This window comes from Aythya ferina, assembly GCF_964211825.1.
Source record: "Aythya ferina genome assembly, chromosome: 1".
Classification (NCBI taxonomy): domain Eukaryota; kingdom Metazoa; phylum Chordata; class Aves; order Anseriformes; family Anatidae; genus Aythya; species Aythya ferina.
Window position 1 is genome coordinate 87,075,146 of NC_140296.1, and position 22,218 is coordinate 87,097,363.

The following is a 22,218-nucleotide window of genomic DNA, read 5'->3' on the forward strand; positions in this document are numbered from 1 at the left end:
GCAAACAAACAAAAAACACATTTTAATCATCAGGAGAGAAAAAAAAAAAAAAAGGAAAAAGAAAAAAGAAAAACAGTCCAGGAACCACTCAGGAAGACAAGAATGGGAAGTGCTAACAAACAAGACTTCACAGAGCTCTCTCTCTCTGTAAAGAGTCTGATCTTAAATATATGCAACATACTAAAAAACAAAACAAAAACAAAAACCTGATTGTCTTTGTATCAGTGTATTAGATAAGTATATTCTATGGCACCAGAAAAAGCAATCATATGAGGATGAACACTTACAACCAAGTGCCAATATTACCCATGTGGGCACAAACGCATTTTTCTTACCAGTAACAGGTTGAACCATTCCTCAGTACGTGAAGTTACTGCTATCCAATTACTGTTAAGGAGACTGAGTTTATCTTCCACTAGACTTTCTTTTCCTTTCATCACTGTCTTCAAATTTTCTCCTAAATCACCAATGCTCTTAAGATTGCCTTGGCGTTTCTCAATCTCCTTCCGTGTTGCCTATAGTAAGCAGAATAAAACAGTAAAAATTCAGAAAATTAAAAATTCTCCACACCAAGAAGATCAGACAACCCGTAAGCTCATACTAGAAAATACTCTTTTGCTTCCTACAACTAGGGAAAGTGTTCTGTGAAAGGTAAGTAAAAAGTAAATTGTTTTAACTCTGATAAAATTGTAAGTGTTCTTCACATTCTCATAATATTTTTTAGTAATAGCTTCATTTTAAAAATTGTGAATTAGCTTTCATTCCATTTTTCAAAATACAGTTTTAATACTTTTTTTTTTAAAGTATCTATATTTTACAATATTTATCTTGAGATATTTAGTTTGCATTTAATAAAATGACATAGCTTACATAATAAATGGGACAATAACAAAGCATTATGATAACATCTCAAGACTCTCGGAACTTCACTGAAACTAGTCTTATGAAATATTTTAATATTACTTTAATATTTGTCAGTGCAATCTTTTTTTTCAGCAGAAACCATGTTCTCCTGTGCTGATAGGTTTCTCGTTTCCTAGCTGTAGAAATGCATCTTTTCATTCCACTTACTTCGCATTTCATTAAGTGAACTAAAATATTAAAATAAGACCCAATAAGATCCATAGACCCTCCAATCATGAATGACTAAAGTATACGCGCAGTGCTACAAGATCATATGACCTCATATATTTCATAGCACCTCCTTACACAGATCTTACAACACAAATCTTACAACAGATATGTAGTTGTAAGTTTGTAATCTTACAAACTGATATGTAGTTTACACATAGTTCACACAATTTACTCATCATTCATGTCTTAATACGTGTTACAACATGCAAAGGGTCCAACAAAAGAAGTAAAGACAATCATATTTAGACAATATCTAAAAAGGCAGGAATTTAATACTAAGCACTGATGGCGTGCTGCACAGCATGACAATCTCTTTGAATACTCAAGAAGAGGGACAAAGTCTTTATACATAGTATCAGACATAACCAGTATCTAGAGAAAAATTTCTCTGAGCTCCTAGTCACCTGACTGCAACGATGCAGCCATATGTGATCTCTGTTTATAAAATAAAACTCCAACTGGAAATGAAGTGGTCCAAACTGAATACAAACCAAAGTTGAAAGAAAAAGAAGACTGGTCTCCAGAGGCACTGATTTATCTTAGGTAACTTAACACACTAAAAGAAGAACCACTTCTAAACGAACTGCAGTCACAATTCTTCCATCTTAGAATCAATGGTGTTACTGTAGAACCATCAATGTAGAATTACTTTATCCCTTTATGCTATCACACCCCTCACTGTCACACATCAGCATGATTTTGTTAATGATGTGTTGCTGGGGAAAGTATAGTTTCCAGTTTGCAATAAAGACGTTATAGAAATTGCTCTCTTAGGTACAATAGCATCTTAATATCTTAATAGTATATCCAAATTACTTGGCATATGTTACATTTAAAACAACTTCTCGTGTCCTATGCTTCACAGAATTAATGATTTAATTTTGTAATTTTATTTCACAGAAAAGATTTTATGCTTGCATTTCAAGTAAGTGAGAAATTTCTCACATTCTACCAATTTGCTCAAATACAGAGCAATAGCGGAACTGAGAGATGGTTGAGATTAACAAACTATAAACTACAAAATTATATAACCTGAAATAGAGATTTTTTTCAACAGATTTTCAACAGAATGAAGGAAAAACAACCTGCCATTTTCCAGTACAATGTCCTTGGTTTCACAATGGATTAAAAATATGATGGTTTTGATTATTATTATTATTAATAATAATAACAATAATTATACTTTACCTTCAACTAGGGATAGAAATTTCTGATCAGTTTTATCACCTTATCTGAACAATTCTTTGCCATTTGTAAAAGAATCTCTGAAGCACATTTACTATGGGTTGTGATTTCCTTTATATTTACATATATGAAAATTCAGAACTGTCTTGGGCTATACACATCAATATTAAGCCTAACTAGACATATAAACAGCAGGATCAGATAATTAAATGTCTGTTAAATAAAGCTTCCATCCAAAAGCTGGGTGTATGCTTTGTGATCTCTTAGAAAAAGGTCTGAGGTAACTTTGTCTCATCCCAGGCACTGTTCCTTTCACAATAAAGAAATAAGATAAACCAAAGACTAGGCGCACCTCTGGGTAATGGGAAAATTAGCACTCCTGTGTATTATTAGAAACTAGAGTAATAAATAACCAATGACATAAGTAAGCAACAACACTTTTCCCACCTTAAAAAAAAAAAGAAACACATTGAGGCCATCAACACAACATCAAAGTGAAAAAAACATCTTCCGATTACTTCAAATCTTAATTATTCAGAGTTCTTACGTATGAAATCCTGGACCCACTGAACTCAATTGAAAAACTAGCAGGGTTGTAAAGACAGCAGGAATTCTACACTGCATTATCAGCTAGGACCTTCCCTGTAGGATATAATGCATTACATCCCAGGTAAACTAACGATTATTATTTTTTTTCCAGATCTTCTAAATAACATACATAATATCTTCTTTAATAACATTTTTATTTTTTAAATTTGACCTTTATCCAGTGACAGTCTACTTACATTCTTACATTTTATTCATTCTGATATAACAGATAGCATTGGATCCATAGCTCAGAGGGTTTCAGGCAAACCAGAATTGTAGCTAAGTCACAAGGATGATGCTTTTTTATTTATTTATTTTTTTTTTTGGAGTTTAGATATGTAGATTTAAAAATTCAAAATCCACAAAGGAGAGCAGAAAAGTTACATATGCCTCCACAAAACCTGTATATTGTGAATTACTCGAAAGTAATGATAATAATTCATATGTCTCTAAAATAAATGGTGGGATAACAGAATTAATCAGAAACTGACATTATGGCCTTCAATAGCTGATTATAAACATTTATTTGTTTATTCACAGCACATCTTTTATTTTTTATTACATTCTGGCCACTGACTATGAATCGGTACAATTTTCTACAATTTCAGGTCATTTTACTTCACTGGTTTTATTGACAGGAAATATGTTGTTAAATATATTAGCTAATATAATTCTGAGTACTTCAAGCTAACTTTATACTCACTAGTATTATACTCTCTACCTGAAATATAGCATTAAAGTACTACTTCTAGTACATTAATTATACTGCTGATAGTAGGGAGTGAAAGAGAATTTTTCCTGATAATACCACCTGCCTTTTCCTTTTGGAGAATATGGTTTCCTGGCAATCTAATCTTATCAGGCCAGCTCCTGATTAGAAGACAAATAAACCCCACAATGATTAACGTCTTCCATGATAAATATGTTCTCTAGCTCAGTCTTCTAATTATAAATGAATTTTTAATATAGAATATTTAATGACTATTTTTCTACTCATATGTCATTTTTCTTATCAATTATAACAGAAATGAATTCAAGTGGAAAGATTTAGCTTGTCTCTACTGTGCAAAAAGACACAACTCACCGTCTTCGGTATATTGCTCATCTCATTTCACATAACAGCCAACAAGTTTTTGTTCTGTACTTAGAAAAAATCTACATGTGCACAAATAACACATTTCCCTTCATATAAAGATTGTTGCTTTTCATTAATGTCATTTCCTGCTCCACTTGGACACTTCTTTTTACTTCTAGGTGTTTATAACTTCAAGACAAGGTTCTCATGGATGATTTTGTTCTTCTAACCTCTATAATTATCTTTGAACTCCCCTGAGTTCCATTCAGTTTTAAAAACTCTTGGATATTGAAAAGGGATTAGAAATAAGTGCATTAATAAATATAACTGTTTCCTTGTTCTGTAAGGAAAAAAGATTATCATCTCTCTGCTTAGTTAGATTGACTGCTGCACACATCCAATTTTCAGTTCATTCACACTGCTGAGGTCTCCCCCCACATTTTCCATGTTAATTTTTCTGCATACATTCCAAACAATGGCAATCTGCTGGGCCTAATTCATCTCCTGGTGCATTTCATTAGATTGGTTACTGTCTTCAGCAGCCTACTTATTCAGGAAGTACAAAGACCAAAGCTGTGACATTAAACAGATACTGTGCAGACCTGCTTCTGGGGACTGAATTATAGATGTACTCTTTTTTTTATGATGCCACATTGAAATCAACATAGAAGTATCAGTGGTGTACTTACTTGTGAAGTCCTCACAGTGATTTTAAAGTGTCCAAGGTAACATGAAAGATTTCCTGCCTTGTAGTGGAGCAGATTATTTTGGGAAAAAAATATAATCATATCACATAATATCTGCACATATTATATTTGGAATGATAAGATCTTCCACTGACAATATTTGTTGGATTGTTCAAAACTAAAAGTGTGCTCATATTTATGTGAATATTGGCTTGGACTTCATAAGGAGAATCAATCCTGATACAGGAATTATGAATACATGCAGTAAATACATAGTTCAAGAAGAGGCAGCCGTTTTCATTTGAAGTTGTTTATTCTTATTTTAGTGATCAGCTGACTGAAGCACTACTGAAGCTGAGGTCAGTCTTATATATATATATCAGTCTTATATATATAAGACTGACATGAGGTCAGTCTTATATTAGGGGTTTGCATTGGAGTTGAAGCCAAAATTTGGTTGTTACCAAGGTTTTTTTGCAACCCTTTATGTATCATTTCCTCATGAAAATTCATAATACTGTAGCATTAAGAGTAGTAAGTAGAGCAGTTCACCTGCTCGATATATTTTTCATGTTAACAATTCTCATTTTAATTAGCTTTTGTTAACTTTTTTTGATTGGTATAAGGTAAAAATATGTTATACTTGTCATAGCAAAAGTGCGACATAACAAGGACTTCCCACTGTGTAACTGTGCTAATCAGACTTTAAGTTCTAATTATGCTATTTCTGAAGCATTAAGGTTCACATCTAACAATTAAATGATATCAAAGACAAATCTTTCTATTTAACCTGCTGTGAAGCTATACATGTCTGAATTAACTTTCCTGGAAAAGCACATAGGAACATACAGTTTATATTCCTGTTTTGGTAGAAATGTACTGTGTAGTTTAGCAACACGAAAAATTGTTTTTACTTTCTTTACCAGGTAAATGGACTGAGTCATGGACTAACTAACAGGTTAGTGTGGAGGCATGAAAAACCTCCATCATCATCTAATATAACATCTGACATATTATGTGTGATAAGATCACAATATTAATCAAAACTGATGAGAGGAACTGCATAATATGTGAAGGCAGCAAGCAAAAATGAGAAAATATCATGCAGGAATGAGGTATCTTAGGGATACCCCATAGGTTTTTGTTCCAAAGTCAAAGTAGTAATAGTCAAAGAAGTAACTGTAATATAGTAAAACCTGATCTTTTCATATGCTTGGACATTACTTTTAAAACACTGTCATTCTTAAGGACTGATGACAAAAAAAAAAAGACTCCATATGTCACAAAAGACTTGTATGTGTTTTTTGTTTTGTTTGTTTTGTTTTCTTCTAACTTGTTTCATAAATTATCAGTGTTTTCCAAGGCTGAAGGCGTCTTATCAAAGGGTTAGTGAGAGCCTGAAAGGGGCAGTTAAAACAAAACAAAAAAACCACACATATTCAAAAACATACAGGAAACTAGAAGCCAATTGTACACCAGTGCCTGAAACCACTACAGCCTTTTAAAGAATTTATAAAGTTGCCTGCACATTATTCAGGACCGTACCTATAGAGTATGATGAAACTAGTAAGATGGTTAAAGAATTTTTCCTATTAAGCAAAGCTGAAGTGTTTCTTTTTGTTTGTCTGTTTATTTTTTGTTTTGTTTTGTTTTGTGCACAAATAAACAATAATGTTTACAGTTTTTTGTTGTCTTATTACATAAGAGCATATATATACATAGTACATATATGTAAAGAGATTAATACAAATAAAACTTTTTAAGTATTAATGTTATTGCAAGATAATGTCTTAACAGTTACAAAGTTCTACTAATTAAAATGCTAGAATTTTTATTGTCTTTATTGAGCTTTCTTTAATATGCATAAACTGAGATATATAAAGGTACACTGTGTGTTGCAATGTTACCTTGCCCCAGGCAATTTCAGCATCCAAATTGCTAGGCATCCCCTGCACAGATGATCTCTTTGTCAATTCTGCATCTGTCACTGCAAGCCATTCTGTCAGAGCATTAATTTCTTTTCGTAGCTTCCGGGACAATTTCAAGCACTTCTCTAACTCTTGCTTTTTTTCTGTAACCTGCGGAAATAAAACATGTGTTTCTTAACTCTTCAGTCTAACTGGTTTGATGAGTCTTACAGTATATTCTATGTGCCACTTTCATATAAAAGCTTAACTTGAAATTTTACAAGCCAAGTTGTACTTTTAATATATGTATTTATTTAGTTCTCTCAGTATCTGCATTTTTGCTGCTAGAATGCAAAAACATATAACAAAATGCAAAAACCTATAACAAAGACGTGCATAAAGAGGCTAGTCTGAACTAGCAGAAGACCCCTGCAAACCCCCTCTTCTCTTTTGAAGTCATGAATAGCAAACTAATTTAGAACAGGTGAATTAACAGGCTTTCCCTGAGACACAGCCTAAATGTCAAAATCCTACAAGGAGTATATTTTCATACAGATGGCTATATAGTCATATTGAATACTCAACATTTTCTATCTGTATAACTACACCATATAGAAGAAAAAAGACTCTTTGCCAAAAAACCCCCCAAATCTTCAAGCACAAAAGTCATCGAATGATGTCAAACTAATGCAGCACAGTTAAACTTAAGTTTTGAACTTCTCAGAATACTTTCTTGTCATCTGAATAACAGTCTTTAAATGTAGTATTTTTGCATAGGATTGTTTTTTTCTTCTTTTTCAAAGCAAACAAAAAATCAGTGGAAACATCCACCATTTGTAAATACTTTCTATGGTTTAATAACATCTATTTGGTTTACTGTGGAACATACAGTTTGCACTACATTCTTTGGTGTGTTCTTTATTAAAGCTCTCTCACACACCTCCCACCACCTTTAAAAAAAATGTGTCTGCAACTTTAGTATGATGCATGTTGCTCCCAGCTCAGAATCAGGCTCACACCCATCCTGCAATAGGAACACTTGTAACTTGGACAGATCTTGCTTTCTTTCACAGAGGACAGGAAAACCAAGGTATCCTCAAGTGTCCCCATACAAATCTGTTTGATATGAACTAAAGATTATGCATCTCTGTTCCACATAAATCAACAACAAAAAGGTAAAATAGGTAAAATGTACCTTTTCCTAGAGTAGTTACTATGTGTAGGCTGTATTAAACGACTTTTTAAAGGAAGTTTAGTCTGTAGACTGTAATCCTACATTTCTTTCCCACAGTCCACAATCCTCCATCATAGTCCTCTCTCTACTTCCTTTTTATCTCCTGTCTGTTTTGTCACTTCTAGTTTCCTTAGAGCACCAACCCGTGCTCATATTTGCCTGTAACCTATCACCCAGTTCAAGTCCCATGAAATTGATTCTGGATCTTTTACTTCACCACAGACTTATTTGCAGAACCTTTATGTTTTCCTTTACACTTTCCAACCTTTATGGTCCACCACTACTTTCCAATCTTCCAGCTACCCATGTTCACCACTTCACCCTCAGAGCTTCTCAGTTAGGATTTTCATATGCTGAATATTCTGGATGAGAAGTAATATGGACAATATATGTGCTATTTTTAAGGTTCTTTTAAGCATATTAGCTTGTGTTTGGAAGGAAGGCTGAGTATCTGTCTTGACTGTCCTGTAATGCATTTTGGTTAAGGTTCTGGGGGATGGGAGGAACATAGTCTTCACTACAAATCCCTGAGCATGTTCAGGAAGAGAGGTAAGTTTCTGAATGTTTAATAGGGCAAGCAGAAGACTAAGTGAAGGGGTCTCACATAGGAATTTACACCACAATTGGCATTAGGAGATTGCTAATTAGAAAATATGAATTAATAAATTATGTTCTGCTGAAATTAAAAAAAAATGTTGATCAATGAAGGTGGATTGAAAGAACGCAGTTGGTCACAAACATTTAAAAGAAATAACCTTGCATGTTAATTAGTAATTGAGATTGCAGCCATGGATTTTTATTAATGTATTTTTTAATTGCAGTCTTTGTCTCACCTAAAACAGTAAAATCATTAATAAAAGCAAATTCATCTTGAATAAATACAAGCGTATCATAACCAGAACTTCTAAATTACACTTCCGTTTTTGTTGCTTACCACTGCCCATATCAAGACCCCGTTTTTGTTTAATTTTTTACACTGTGATCAATGTTACTGTTTTTTTTTTTGTTTTGTTTTGTTTTTTTTTTTGGGGGGGGGGAGATGGAGGGGACCTGCAGGGGACACTTTGAAATTTTTCCCCATCTTTATATTAGATCTTCTCCAAAAGTACAACCGCTGGCAGCATTTACCATTGTCTACAGCACTATCAGGTATCCAAAACTGGTATCATTGTATTCTAAAAGTATGGTGGTTTTTGAAAAAATATTTGTACCGCTCTATACAGCTCTAAACTTTGTATATACTGTCAATAATATTATACTATTCGCATGTACACTTTGTATATATGGAGGTTACAAATTTATCAGTTCCTGCTTATACTTTAAACGTAAAGATAAAGACTTCTAAAGACAAATAGGAAACAGTGCCACCTTAAAGCCTTCTGTTTCAGACAGTGATATTAAACATACCATCTCCATACATTTACTCTATATTTTAAAACTATTTAAGCTATGTTAATTGTTTACTTGCAGGAATCTTTGTCTGTAATAATAAAAATACAATGAAAAAAACCACAGATATTTAAGAAAAAAAAAAAAAAAAGAACAAACAAACAACAAGAAAAGGTATTTCACATCCAAATACAGCTAAAGTTGAATAGTCTAATTCCTGTGCAGCATTGGGCTTGTGAGAAATCACTCTAGCATGCACTGCCCTTTGGAGAACAGCGAGAACATTATTACTGTCACTTTGTTTTAGAGAGTCTAGCCCCCTCTTCTGCTGAATTATCATAAAGTGGTTTGTGAGCATGCTACAGACCCTACATTATAGCTACTCACAACTAGCACACTACCTAAGCTGTACCTATTTGTGTGTGTATGCATACACGTGTTTCTGTCAAAGAGAGAACAATGAATTCACAAATGAGTGAACGCAAGCACAGGCATGGAATACTTGCATTAAATGCAACCACTATCACATGACATTTAGCCACATTTTGTTTTCTTGTAATTTCATTTCAAAACTATTTACACTGAGGCCACCACTGAAGTTTCAAAATTATTCATTATGTTCTCAAAGCATATTTGGCTAAAAACATAGGGCAAAACGTCTGGACAGACAAAACTCATGCCTAGACCAGAAAGGGTTTTAAAATCTGATAATACCTAATCAATTGGGTTTATTGATAGGAATAGGTATCCATATGTGTATATGTTAAAAACAACAACAAAAAAAGCAAATTAAAAAAGCAAACAACAAAAACAACAAAATTCCTCTTCTTAAGGAGAAGTACTTCTAGGTTCACGGTCTCAAGTATTGATACATAAAATGTACAGCAAAACTCAAAGGTGTTGTACAAAATTCATAGAAATTGTTGTAATTTATCTGTCCTCTTCTTACTGAATGATACCTCTTACATACTCTTAAGAATGTGCTCTTAAGCATTGTTTTAAATATGGGCAACCTCCTGAAACACTATATATGAAATCACACAAGTGAGTCTACACTTGAACACGTGTTTTCCTTGAGGCTACTCATTTCAGTCCTGAGATACTATTAGTTATAACTACTTTTTTTTTTTTTTTTCTTCAAAAGGAAGGCCATGGTTCTCCAAACTCAGTGCAATCTATTAGGACTGAAAATGGCTAAGTGATTATTCTAGTTCTCTAATTTTGGGCATTTTTGACCTTCTAAAACCATCAACTACCATTATATGTGTAATGTGAAAAAATAAATCTAGGACAACAAAGGTAAAAACAACACTACAGATTTTTGAGAGACATTAATTTTCAATATTGCTCACTTCAGATCACTAATGGCTTCCTAATGGCACATTTTTATCCCTTCATTATTTGAGAGGTTTCCTCAAATAATGGCACCTGTCTAGCTGCAGCTACATTCAATACAATGTAGGAATAAATGCTACAGTCCTTTCTAAAATAATGGAGAAAACAAATATATTATATAATCTCAAATGATAGCTATCCACACCTTAATGAGGCAGACTTTTCAGTTTTCTTTACACTCAAAAGCTTTATGTCTTTTAACACCTTTATTTTCTAGTAAGACCGAGAACTGCTTTGATTCAAGTTCCCAAACTAGTATTTTCTTAATTACATATAGATAACACATAAAACAACAACAACAACAAAAAAACTTGTCTTATGATGTTGCAGTCAGTGGGGCTCAAAAATCATTATGTGCTAAAATCACATACTGACTGATTATTCATTTATAGTTTCCCAGAATTCATATATATATATATATATATATATATATTCTTTTCATTAGAGGTGTATAAATTTTAACAATAAACAGACAAACATATCTGGCTTTCACAGTCTTCACACAGCCACTTACTGCACCAAATTTACTCTAATCTTACAGTTTTTAGAAGTTCTGTGGATAGTTCTAATGAGGGCAGGAGGAAGAAAATAGATTAAGGACAGCTGTTAATTAAATTATTTGCATTAAGTTTTCTTTAGGACAATGCCACAGCTCCTCTTCAGAGCTCAACAACCTTTGTAGGGGATTGCACTTCAGTAGCAGACAACACATTCCACAGATAACGCAGACCCAGAATAAAAAGCATTCAAGAAATGATGCAATTTTTATAATTTTTGGTCATAGTCTTGTTGATACTGGTTGTAGGCTGACTTTCCTATCATCTGTTTAGTTGACCTTCAGGGAAAATTTGAGTGAACAAAAAACATTGTCTTGTTAGGAAGCATAGCAGCATCTTACTATATGTGAGTTGATACAGAAATAGATGATGTAGAAATAAAAATTTTACACAATGAAAGACAATGCTTGGGAAATAAATTGAGATTGTTTCTATGAGGTTATTTACATAAAACTAACTTATCATTGTCGTCATAAATTAAAAAAACTGCCACATTTTGAGAACTAGTTGTTGTTGTTTTTCTTTTTTTTTTTTTTCTTTATTTTATTTTTCTGTGGGTGAAGCTGAAATAATTATTTTTGGAAGTAATTATATTAAGTACATATAGTGGTACACAAATGCCTCCTCAGGAAAGTTGCAATAGCAAGAACTCATGGTCAATTTCTGGAAAACAACAAATAGAAGCAAAATACTTAAAGATCTGTACAACCAGAGGCAGAAGAAAATGAAAACTAGAATTCTCTTTTATCAAGTACCTCATTAGGAAAAAAAAAAAAAAAGTTATCAATTCACAAAAAGTATTTTTCTGACATTAAGTGTTTTGAAACTAGTGACTGAGGCATTAAGAGGAAACAACACCTACCTCTGTCCCCTCCACCCAAACCAACAAACTAATATAAATTAAAAAAAAAAAGTAAATACTTAGAAAGTAAAATTTCAAACTTTAATAAAGCAATTTTATATTTTTTTTCTATTTTTTTTTTCTCAGCAGAACTGAATAGCCATTCTGATGACTGCCTTTGCCTCATTAACTTACCACACCAAGATTATTCTTCAGTTTGCCAGTTAAAAAGAGAGTGTAATTTTGTATTACGAAATACACAGCTTACCTTTGCACCCAATTCGTTATATTGCAACTTCAAAGCTGTAAGCCTTTCATCCAGTTCTTTTGGGTTCTCTGTTTGCTGCTTTTGAACAATCTGCCTCCCAGTTTTTATCACTGTTTCTACTTCAGACTTCACCTCACTCAGGCTTTTATATAATTTCTAATCAAATAGAAATATGAAAGAGAAACACCCCCATTAAAAGGAGAAACACCCCCATTAAAAGAAGAAACACAGAAAAGATAAGGCTATTAGAAAGATGCATTAGAATTCTCTGCATCGTTTGCTGCCTAAGAACACCATCATGCATGACTCTGAGCACCTCCCACTCCCCTTTGAAAACTGGGGAGTTGAGAGTGCTCATCAGATACCAGGAGAAAAACTCACCCTGAGTGTGTATGTACCAATAAACTGTAATTAAAAGTTTTTGAGAAAAAAAAAAAAAAAACAAAAAACACTTTTTAAATCAGAAATCAAATTAATAGAACGGCCTATCATTACCAATATTATTTTCAGACATGTCAGCAAATGTAAGAGTAGAAATGCTATAGAAAATACACACTTTGTCATTGCTATATGACAAAGGTAATTTTCAAACTGATTTAGATAATGCAGTATTTAAAACAACAACAAACATTTTCTGTCAACTTGTACAGCTCATTGAATGTATTTAAATTATATAAATAGCAAGTGAAGTCGTTTAAAAATCTAACACTTTTTCGTATTACTAAATCAAGAGATTGCTAGGGTAAAGGTTTTTCCCTACATTTATCAAGTGTAATTCTGCTAACAAATAATTAAAAAATCTACAGGAAGAAAGTATCATCAGCTAAACAAGACTTGGTATCTCAAGCAATTTACCAGCCACATAAATGCCCAAATTAACATTCATGTAAATAGAACAGGTGTTGAATTTATTATTCTATTTAATCTAAGATTAGATTTTGCTCTAAAAAAGAAATTCCACTCAATTTAGAAGTGGGAAGAGACTCCACAGAAATGCAGAATATATATTATCACAGAGAATATAAAGAATGGGAAACAAACCTTCTAGGAAACTATTTTTGAGATGTTCCGTTTACATGGCAAAGCCTAGGTAGAAGGGGGGGCTTCAAGGGCGACTTCTGTGAGCAGAACCCAAAAGCTGTCCCATGTTAGATAAGAGACAGCTCCAGTCAGCTCTAAAAATGACCCGCTGGTGGCCAGAGCTGAGTGAGAACCAGCCCTGCAGTCCCCCAGGGTGAGTGCAGCAGGAGGGCAGGAGGTGCTCCTGGCAGTCAGCAGCAGTTCCCCTGTGGCCTGTGGAGAGGCCCCTGGTGGAACCATCTGTGCCCCTGCAGCTCATGCACATGGAGCAGATCTCCACGCTTCAGTCTGTGGAGGAGCCAGTGGGAGCAGGTAGATGTGGCCTGGAGGAGGCTGCGGCCCATGGAGAGCCCCCACAGGAACAGGGGGTCTGGGGGGAGCTGCCACCCACCCGTGGGGGACCCGTGCTGGAGCAGTTTGCTCCTGGGGGATGGATGGACCCCGTGGGACGGAGCTGTGTGGGAGCAGTGCTTGAAGAGCTGCTGCCTGTGGGCAGCCCCCGCAGGCTCAGTTGTGGAAGGATGGCATCCCATGGGAGGGACCCCATGGGGAGCAGGGGCAGAGTGACCGTGAGGGAGCGGCTGAGACGAAGCATCAGGGACTGACCCCAGCCACCATTCCCCATTCCCCTGTGCTGCTCGAGGGGAGGAGGTGGATGGGGAGAAGGTGTTTTTAGTTTGCTTTTAGTTTCTCACTACTCTACCTTGCTGGTAATAGTTTTTTTATTTATTAATTATTAATTTATTTATTTATTTGGGCATTTTATTAATCTCCCTATGCTGAATCTATTTTAGCTGTGACAGTAACTATTGAGTGATCTCCCTGTCCTTATCTCAACCCTTGAGCCGTTTTTCATCATATTTTCTCACTCTCTTCCTTTGAGGAGGGAGAGTGAGAGAACGGTTGTGGTGGAGCTCGGATGCCCATCCATGTGATACCACCACAGATGCCTAGCTTAATTTTGTGTTCTGGCATTTTGCTATCATGTGTTGGAAAATAAATACACTGTCCTGTACACTTTGACAGAACTGCAGAATAAATTACACTATACTTTTTCAGCTGTAATTTTTTGAGCTTCTCTTTTATCAGTGGTATCTCTCACAATGTAAAATATGTGTCTAGTATACCTGGACAGTACAGACAAGACATTTTTTCCAAGCACATTTTCTCCAAGCACATTTTCTCCATAATCTGAATTACCAAGATGACTCTCAACATGATTATTATTTCATTTACTTAAAGGCAGTTTGTATATAAACCAACTACTCTCTAGGTGCCCTTTATAAAAGATACTCTCTTCAACACTGAAAACATGCCAACAAATTAGGAAGCTGTTGCTTGATAGACACTGGTCACATCTGATGGGATAATATTAATAGATTTTTAAAACAAATATCATGAGATTCTTTGTAGAGAATAATGATCTAAAAACATATTCCTACAACATGATAGCTATGGGGCTACAAAAGGTAGCTACTGAGTGAAACTAAGCACAAGACTTCTAATTACCATGTAATTCTGATAAAAATATAAATTTAAGCGTAACTGCATTTTTAAAATGCACAATATGTAAAGAAATAGAATCAACTTGTTCCACACTTATTTTTTAATTCTTACATTTAGGTCTGAAAGAAGTTAAGGGGAAATAAAAAAAAAAAAAACAACTGTCTTCAGGCATGCCAGAAAACAAACAAAACAAAAACAAAACAAAACAAAAACAGCTGGAGACAAGGATCTGATTGCCCTGATATTTGCTGTTCAAATCTCCATTTTACTGTTATCAAAACTGTGTTCATCTTTATCTCTACTTCTTGTTAACAGTAAGGGGATACAGGATTACAAAGGTATTAAAGTGATGCATACAGATTTTTCCTCGTATTCTTTAGGACATATTCGGGTATCTTTTGCTCTTGTACCATAAAAAAGTCACTGCATGACATCTCATGAAAGCTGTTTTGCTTTATGTTTTGAGTTTCCTGGCTAGAAAACCAGGCATTGCATGCATTGCAACCCCATATATTATGGAGTTCCATGCCATTAGGACACGGTGGAAAATAGGTCACATCCATGAAAATAAACTCATATGCAAGATGGGAAGGGAGGATTAAAAAGAATTCCTGATTTATATTCTCATATAGTGGAATTCACAGAATCACAGAATATTAAGTATCCTATGTTTCTTTGTCATGATGGAAGAAGACAACACCATATAAAAAGGAAAAGTTTACTTTAGGACTGCTAGAGAAATATTACCAATATTACCAAGCTATATTACCAATATAGCTTGGCAAGCTATGAAATTGAACACAGTTTTAAACATATAAATGTTCTTCTAACCTCATTTGCAAACAAGGGAAATTGGACAAGGAGGATAAATCCCTTCTCTCTGTCTTCTCCACCTCCTAACAACACCCCCTCCCCCCCAATCAAGTGTTAAATAAAGAGTTCCTAATACTTGCATTGCATAACTTTCCTCTTAAATCTTTCTCAGATTTCCTAATTCCTCTCACAGGTATACTGAAATCATAGCTGAAAATACTATACATTCAAAGGACTGAACAGACAGGAAAGACAGTATTTTTATCTATTCACCATGCAATGATCCAACTGTGATTGTACTACTTCCTGCTCAACACTGTTCAACTCCAACTTGGGCACCTGCAGTTTCACTTCATCTAAAATTCTTTTACATTCTTGTAGACGTTGTTCAAAATTGGCTGGCTTTTGAAACAAGCGAAACTTTATGGAGACATCCTGCAGCTTTTTCTGAAAAGTAAACAGGGATGAATATTAAATGTCAAATGAAATCAACATTGAAGACAAGCCTTAGATTCATTTCAGCATGCTTAGAAAGCATTCTCAATCAGCACAGTTTCTCATTTAAACATTTGAAATCTTTTTTGGGGAAAATACCAGCAGCAGAGAATCTTGGTCTGTATGAGAAGAAAAAGGAAATCCAGGGCACTGGATGCAGTAGAGACAGGGACAAAAGAGCCTGTATAATGGACTGAAGAAAGGGAAAGTTTTCATATTATCCAGTAGGTATAATGTTGGGGATGGGAAGAAAATGGAGGTTTAGAGATTTGAACATAATACAAAGAGTTCTGCAGTGCATGCTCATCAGCTCTCTACCATGTTAGTGCTTCTTGGTATTAAGAGTGAATTTTTTAGTCCTTTAAACAAACTCAAATAAAATTGCAATTGCTGGGCCGTAAGTAGATCTAATGCAAAAATTTAAACTATAAAACTGATTTATATTTCAATTTAAATAAAAGCAATAAGAAAGAAAAAAAAAAAAAAAAAAAAAAAAAACAACACCCATAACCTAGAGGAAGAAGAAACTTATCTGAAGGCAAAAAAAAAAACTATGACAAGCATGGCTCCTAATTTCACAATTTTCACAATTTGTTATCTTTGTCAATTAATTACATGTAATTTGCTTATTCACGTGATCCCTACCATGGGGGGAGGGAAAGTAATTAGAAATAAAGCAAAGAAAGGGCATTTTAATTATCTACAGGATTAAGAACTCATTTCTCTTTAGAAGTATAGAGCAAACTACTAGTAAGGTAAGTTTTCCTACTGTTTGAAAAATAGAACATTACTAAGAAATGGATAATTAATTAAATAGGAGCTCAGCATTTGCAAACACAGTTTTGCTATTTTGTCTTCAAATCTTGGACACTTTATAACAATACACTGTTTTCTGTACTATACAAACTTTAGAAGAACTATAATAAGGAACAGAAATATACATAAAAACATATGGCATTAAAAACAGACCATAAAAACAAAAACAGACTATAAGTAAAAACATTTGGCATTATTTATTATTGTTATTATTTTTATTTTTTTTTTGGAAAAGAGAAACCATGCTTACCATGCTTATTAGAATTCTATGAAAAAGCCAGGAATCATATTCTAATATGAATATATGAAGACAATGCTAGGTATCACAGAAACCTTAATCATAGAATCACAGAATGGTTTCAGTTGAAAGGGACCTTAACAATTACCTAGTTCCAACCCTACTGCAATGGGCAGGGACACATTCCACCAAAACAGGTTGCCCAAAGCCCCATTCAACCTGCCAAGGGATGGGGCATCCATAACTTCTCTGAGCAACCTGTTCCAGTGCCTCAGCACTCTCTCAGTAAATAATGCCTTCCAAATATCTAATCTAAATGTACACTCTTTTAGCTTAAAACTGTTACCCTTGTCCTATCACTACACTGCCTGACAAAAAGCCCCTCTCCAGCTTTCTTACAGGCCCCCTTTTAGGTACTGGAAGGACTTAGATTTCTAACATTTCTTTCTGACAACATTCCTTATCAAAGTCTCTTAATGAAGTTGAGATCCAATGGGGTAAGGAAGGAAGTAGTTCCATGGATAAATAAGTAAACAAATGCATAGGAATAAGAGACAGAATTTGAATAAATGGTCTCACTTTTTTCTTCAGTGTGTTTGCCTACACTAAATTCATAATTAGTTTTTCTTCTTCTTGTGATACTTCAACTTGATGATCAAGTCATGGGGGAAACTTGCAATGCCCCATCATTATCTGTTAAAATTTGTGTTGGTCAATACATTAAAAATGACATAGAAAAGAGAGAGAATGATGATACTAGTGGTAGAGAAAATGAAAGTCGTCTGTGAGGAGTCACTGAAAGATTGCAGAGTACTGCAGGTCTACAGTAGAAAAACAGGGAAACAGTGTTTAATCCTGCCAAAATTAAGTAATGAACATCATAAAAAATAATAAATAAATAAAACACCAACAAACTACGCTTTATATACAAGTGGGATCTAAATTATCTAACAGAACTCTCACTGGAGTTATAAGAGAGAAGTATAATAGTTACATTATATACTTACATATCTCTCACAATTAAGAAAATACCAGGCCAACACTTAAAAGCAGCCAAAGAAAACAAATTGGTTATTTGAAACATAAGAAACAAAAGAGAAAATACATCTCACTGTATATGAGTCACTGTATAAAGCCACACTGTGCTCAAACACTGTGCAGTTTTTATCTCCTCATCTCAAAAACAAACTGTAAAAATAGAAAATGTGTAAAGAAGAATGACAGGGCAATCAAAGCTATATATTTCAAGGTCTTGGTATTACCTAAACATACTAGTCAGTCTGGAAAAGAGACAACCAAGGGTGAGTAAAATTAGCAGCATGCAAAAAGTTGAATAGCAAATGACATCTGTTTCTCAAAATCCGTGGAGAAGGTGACACCAAATTAAACTTCTGTACAGGAAATACAAGATGAACAAAAGGAAGACTTTTGTTCAATGTGTACCATTCAGTTAAATTGTGTTCAATGAACTTGTAGATTCTAGCAGTTTACAAGAATTCATAAAGCCATTAGATATGTGTTTTTAAATACCTCTGACCCAGAAGATTGTCAGCTGCAAATCACTGAGGAAGCATCACTAAATGTTCACGTTACTTATCACTGACTTCTGGCTACTGCTGATGACATGGTATTGTACTAAACAGATCTTTGGTCAGAAGTAACATGAGAATTCTTTAAATGTGTATAAAATGTAGTTAGCCAAGTGTTCTTCATACCAACAGTTGAACTGATGGCAGTGCTCAAACTTTAGGGTCAGGTAAACTTGGCAGGCCTGGATAAAGGAAGAGCACAGAAACAACTGAGGGGAGAAGAGGAAAGACCACAACCCAGTATCATTCATTGTTTCTTTTGAGAAAAATAACTTAGCTAGAAGCTGTACTGGGTCTGGCTGGAATGTTAACTTTCCCTGCAGCAGCCCTGCAGTACAACAGTGCTGTACTCTGCACTTGTAGTTGGAACAGCAGTATTATCACACCAGTGTTGTGTCTACTGCTGAGCAGCGCTGGCACAGCATCGGGCCTCTCTCTAACCCTCCTAGGGGGTGGGCAAAAAGTGAGAAGAGAAACATCACCAGGGCAGCTGACCTAAACCTACCACAGGGATATTCCATACCATGTGATGTCACACTCAGCAATAAAACGTGTAAACAGGAAGAAGAGGGGAGGGGTGGGCTCTTGTTGTCGGTCCTCCTCCCGAACACCGGCTACATGCATTGAGGCCCTGCTTCAAGGACATGGTCAATCATCGCTCATTTTGTGGGAAGATAAGAGTAATTTATTTCCTCTGCACTTCCACATAGTCTTCATTTGTTTTATTTGTTTGTTTTCCTCCCTTTTTTTTTTTTTTTATTTTCCCTTTCCCCCTCCCTTTTCCCCTTTCCTTTTTTATTTCCCTTTAGTTAAATTTTCTAGTTCATAATAAACTTTCTTTAATTATTATTATTATTTCCCTTTAATTAAATTATCCTTATCTCAACCCGTTAGTTGTTCTTTACTTCTCCCCCTCCTCATCTAAAGAGGGGGAGTGAGAGAATGGTTGTTGTGTTTAGCTGCCCAGCATGGTAAAACCACCACAGAAGCACAAGATTTGTATTAAATCACCATGGCAGAAATAAATTATTATTTTGCTAATTCTACCTTTTCCACTTAACTTTGAAAATAAGAATTCTCAACCTACGATAATCCAAAAGTCAGGATAAATTTGGTCACTGAACATCTGTTTCAGAGTTTAACTGCAGTTTCAGAATTTCACTGCAGCTACTTCTTTTCCTAATTGTTTATTTTCTGCCTAGACGGTTGAACTAATATTATAATGAATATGTAAGACAGATAAGCATTGCTTAGCAAAAAAGACAAATGCTTTTGTTATTTATTTAAAAGTGAGTATGCTCTTCAGTAAAAAAGTAAGTAAATATAGATTTATGAAATTTGGGAAAGAATTCAAGGGAGCTCACTGGCCTAAAATCAAATATACATATTTGGAACTGAGATTCTAGCATTCAGGCTCTTGGGGCATACTTATATTATGCATACACTAAATGTGATCAACATCCATGTAAATTTCCTAGTTTTTGTTCATATACATGTATTAGCTAGTGTAAGTGAAACAGGTTTTCAAAACCAATTTGTCAAAACTCGAACTGATATATCTGGTCATCTAAAGAAGCCTTTAGAGGGGAAAAAATATATCTGCACAAAGATAGATTAAGAAAAACAAAATACATGCAAAAATGGTAGTGCTCCTTTGCATACTGTTGAATTTAAAAACTTTTAGATACAAAGTCATCTGATGCCTACACTTCACTTGAAATACTGGCAACATGGTTGACATGGGGACCATCAGGAGGTGAGTTTGTATGAAGGAAGACGGGAACATAAGGAAACACAAGTATTCTCAACAGACAAGCTAGTCCTGTAGATGAAACATTGCAAGTAACTTTTTCATTTTGAATTAAATAAGTTTTAAAAGGGCATTCATTTTATTCATAATAAAATATAAAACTGAAGCTAAGATACCTAGAAACATTTGACAGAGATGAAGAAAAATATGGTCTTGTTTACAATGAATGTCATAACCAAATGCTTCATCTTTCCCAATGAATGCTAATAACAATGGTAACAACAGTTTGCTAATAACAATGGTAACAACAGTTTGTTTTGCAGTCTGGAGAACTTTGGCCAGAAACAAAACAGTTAAGAACCCAACACAGATTAATCAGTAAAAACGTGTATTGTTCTTAAATGTTAATTAAGTCTCCTTAATTAAACATAGCTCTCTACATCTATTAAGCTAGATGAAATAATGCATTAGTTAACACTTTAAATCTATGACTGCAATGCACCGCTCAGAATAATAGACTTTATTATTCTTCTCCCACCACTCATTTTACACTGTGAACTATAAATGAAGATGTATGAAAGACAGGACAAAGACATATTTAAGATTTGGTTCATGACAATTTAAATGCAGTTCTGCCAAGCTTTCAAAACCAGTATCTTTAAATATTTTCATGTACCTCAAAGGGCATATCAAAAAGCCCCTGCAGGAACTGCAGCACATTCAAAACAACCTTCAATCAGCATCCGTCCAAGTTGGTTATGCAGTTAGCTGGCTATGTCTATTCTAAAACCACTGCCAACTAGTTAGTCAGGTTGTAATAGAAAGATGGGCAGAATTGTATACATTATGCTTTCTAATTTCCTGATTAGAAAGGAACAGCTAAAACTAAGATATACCTTAAGAATATTTCACACTATAGTAACAGTAGTAGTAACTAAGGCTGTTTGTTTGCATGACTGAAGTAAAAATGGAGGAAATAAAATTTGCATACCTGTGCCACATCGATTTGAGACAAAACTCTTTTGGCAGCATCTTTGCCCTGGTTTCGTTTCTTCATTTCTTCCAAGCTAATCTCATGGCTTGTTAATTCAGATTGTATTTTCTATTGAAGAACAAAGACTATAATCAGAAGTGTTTCAATAAAATGTTAATCTTGTTAATATTATTTGGAATAGTTGACTTTGAAGCTTATTATAAGTAGTATGATGTATACTGGATTACTAGAGGAAATTATTCAAAGAATTACTTATTCACTGCCCCGTAAATTATTCAGTCTAGTTTCTTCTGATTATAATGAAACCTTCTTCTCCTTCCCAAGCATATACCTCTCTGACATGACAATAATTATATAATATTGCTAAGAGAATTGTGATTATACTGCATGCAAAAAATAAAGATTTCTTTCTTCTGAAGGAAAACAACTATTTTCATTGGGAAGCAAGAATTAATCATAGAAAAGAAAAACACAAATAGAAAAGTGATTTGCTTCACTATTTTTGTATTTTGTTTATAATTTTCATGACATCAGCAGGTGAGTTGAGCGAAATCTGATCAAAGTATCCTGTATGTACATAGCAAGTATTTTCATTTCTACTTCTCATGGTGATTTACTGAATGGACAGTAATATATAGAGCAAACTACAGAATTATATATATATATATATATATATAT

General features: G+C 34.3%; 1 protein-coding gene across 12 annotated transcripts in view; it reads right to left on the bottom strand.

Annotated features, from left to right (window-relative positions):
* The window catches only part of DMD (dystrophin), a 1,246,037-nt gene that overhangs the window by 675,213 nt on the left and 548,606 nt on the right, over positions 1 to 22,218 (bottom strand). For all 12 annotated transcript variants that reach the window (XM_084515490.1, XM_084515483.1, XM_084515486.1 and 9 more), the window contains 5 exons: positions 21,538 to 21,648; positions 15,932 to 16,105; positions 12,260 to 12,415; positions 6,576 to 6,746; positions 336 to 515 (listed from right to left, as the gene is read on the bottom strand). In XM_084515490.1, the coding sequence (XP_084371616.1) occupies positions 336 to 515; positions 6,576 to 6,746; positions 12,260 to 12,415; positions 15,932 to 16,105; positions 21,538 to 21,648 (792 nt within the window). The remainder of the gene's footprint in view (positions 1 to 335; positions 516 to 6,575; positions 6,747 to 12,259; positions 12,416 to 15,931; positions 16,106 to 21,537; positions 21,649 to 22,218) is intronic.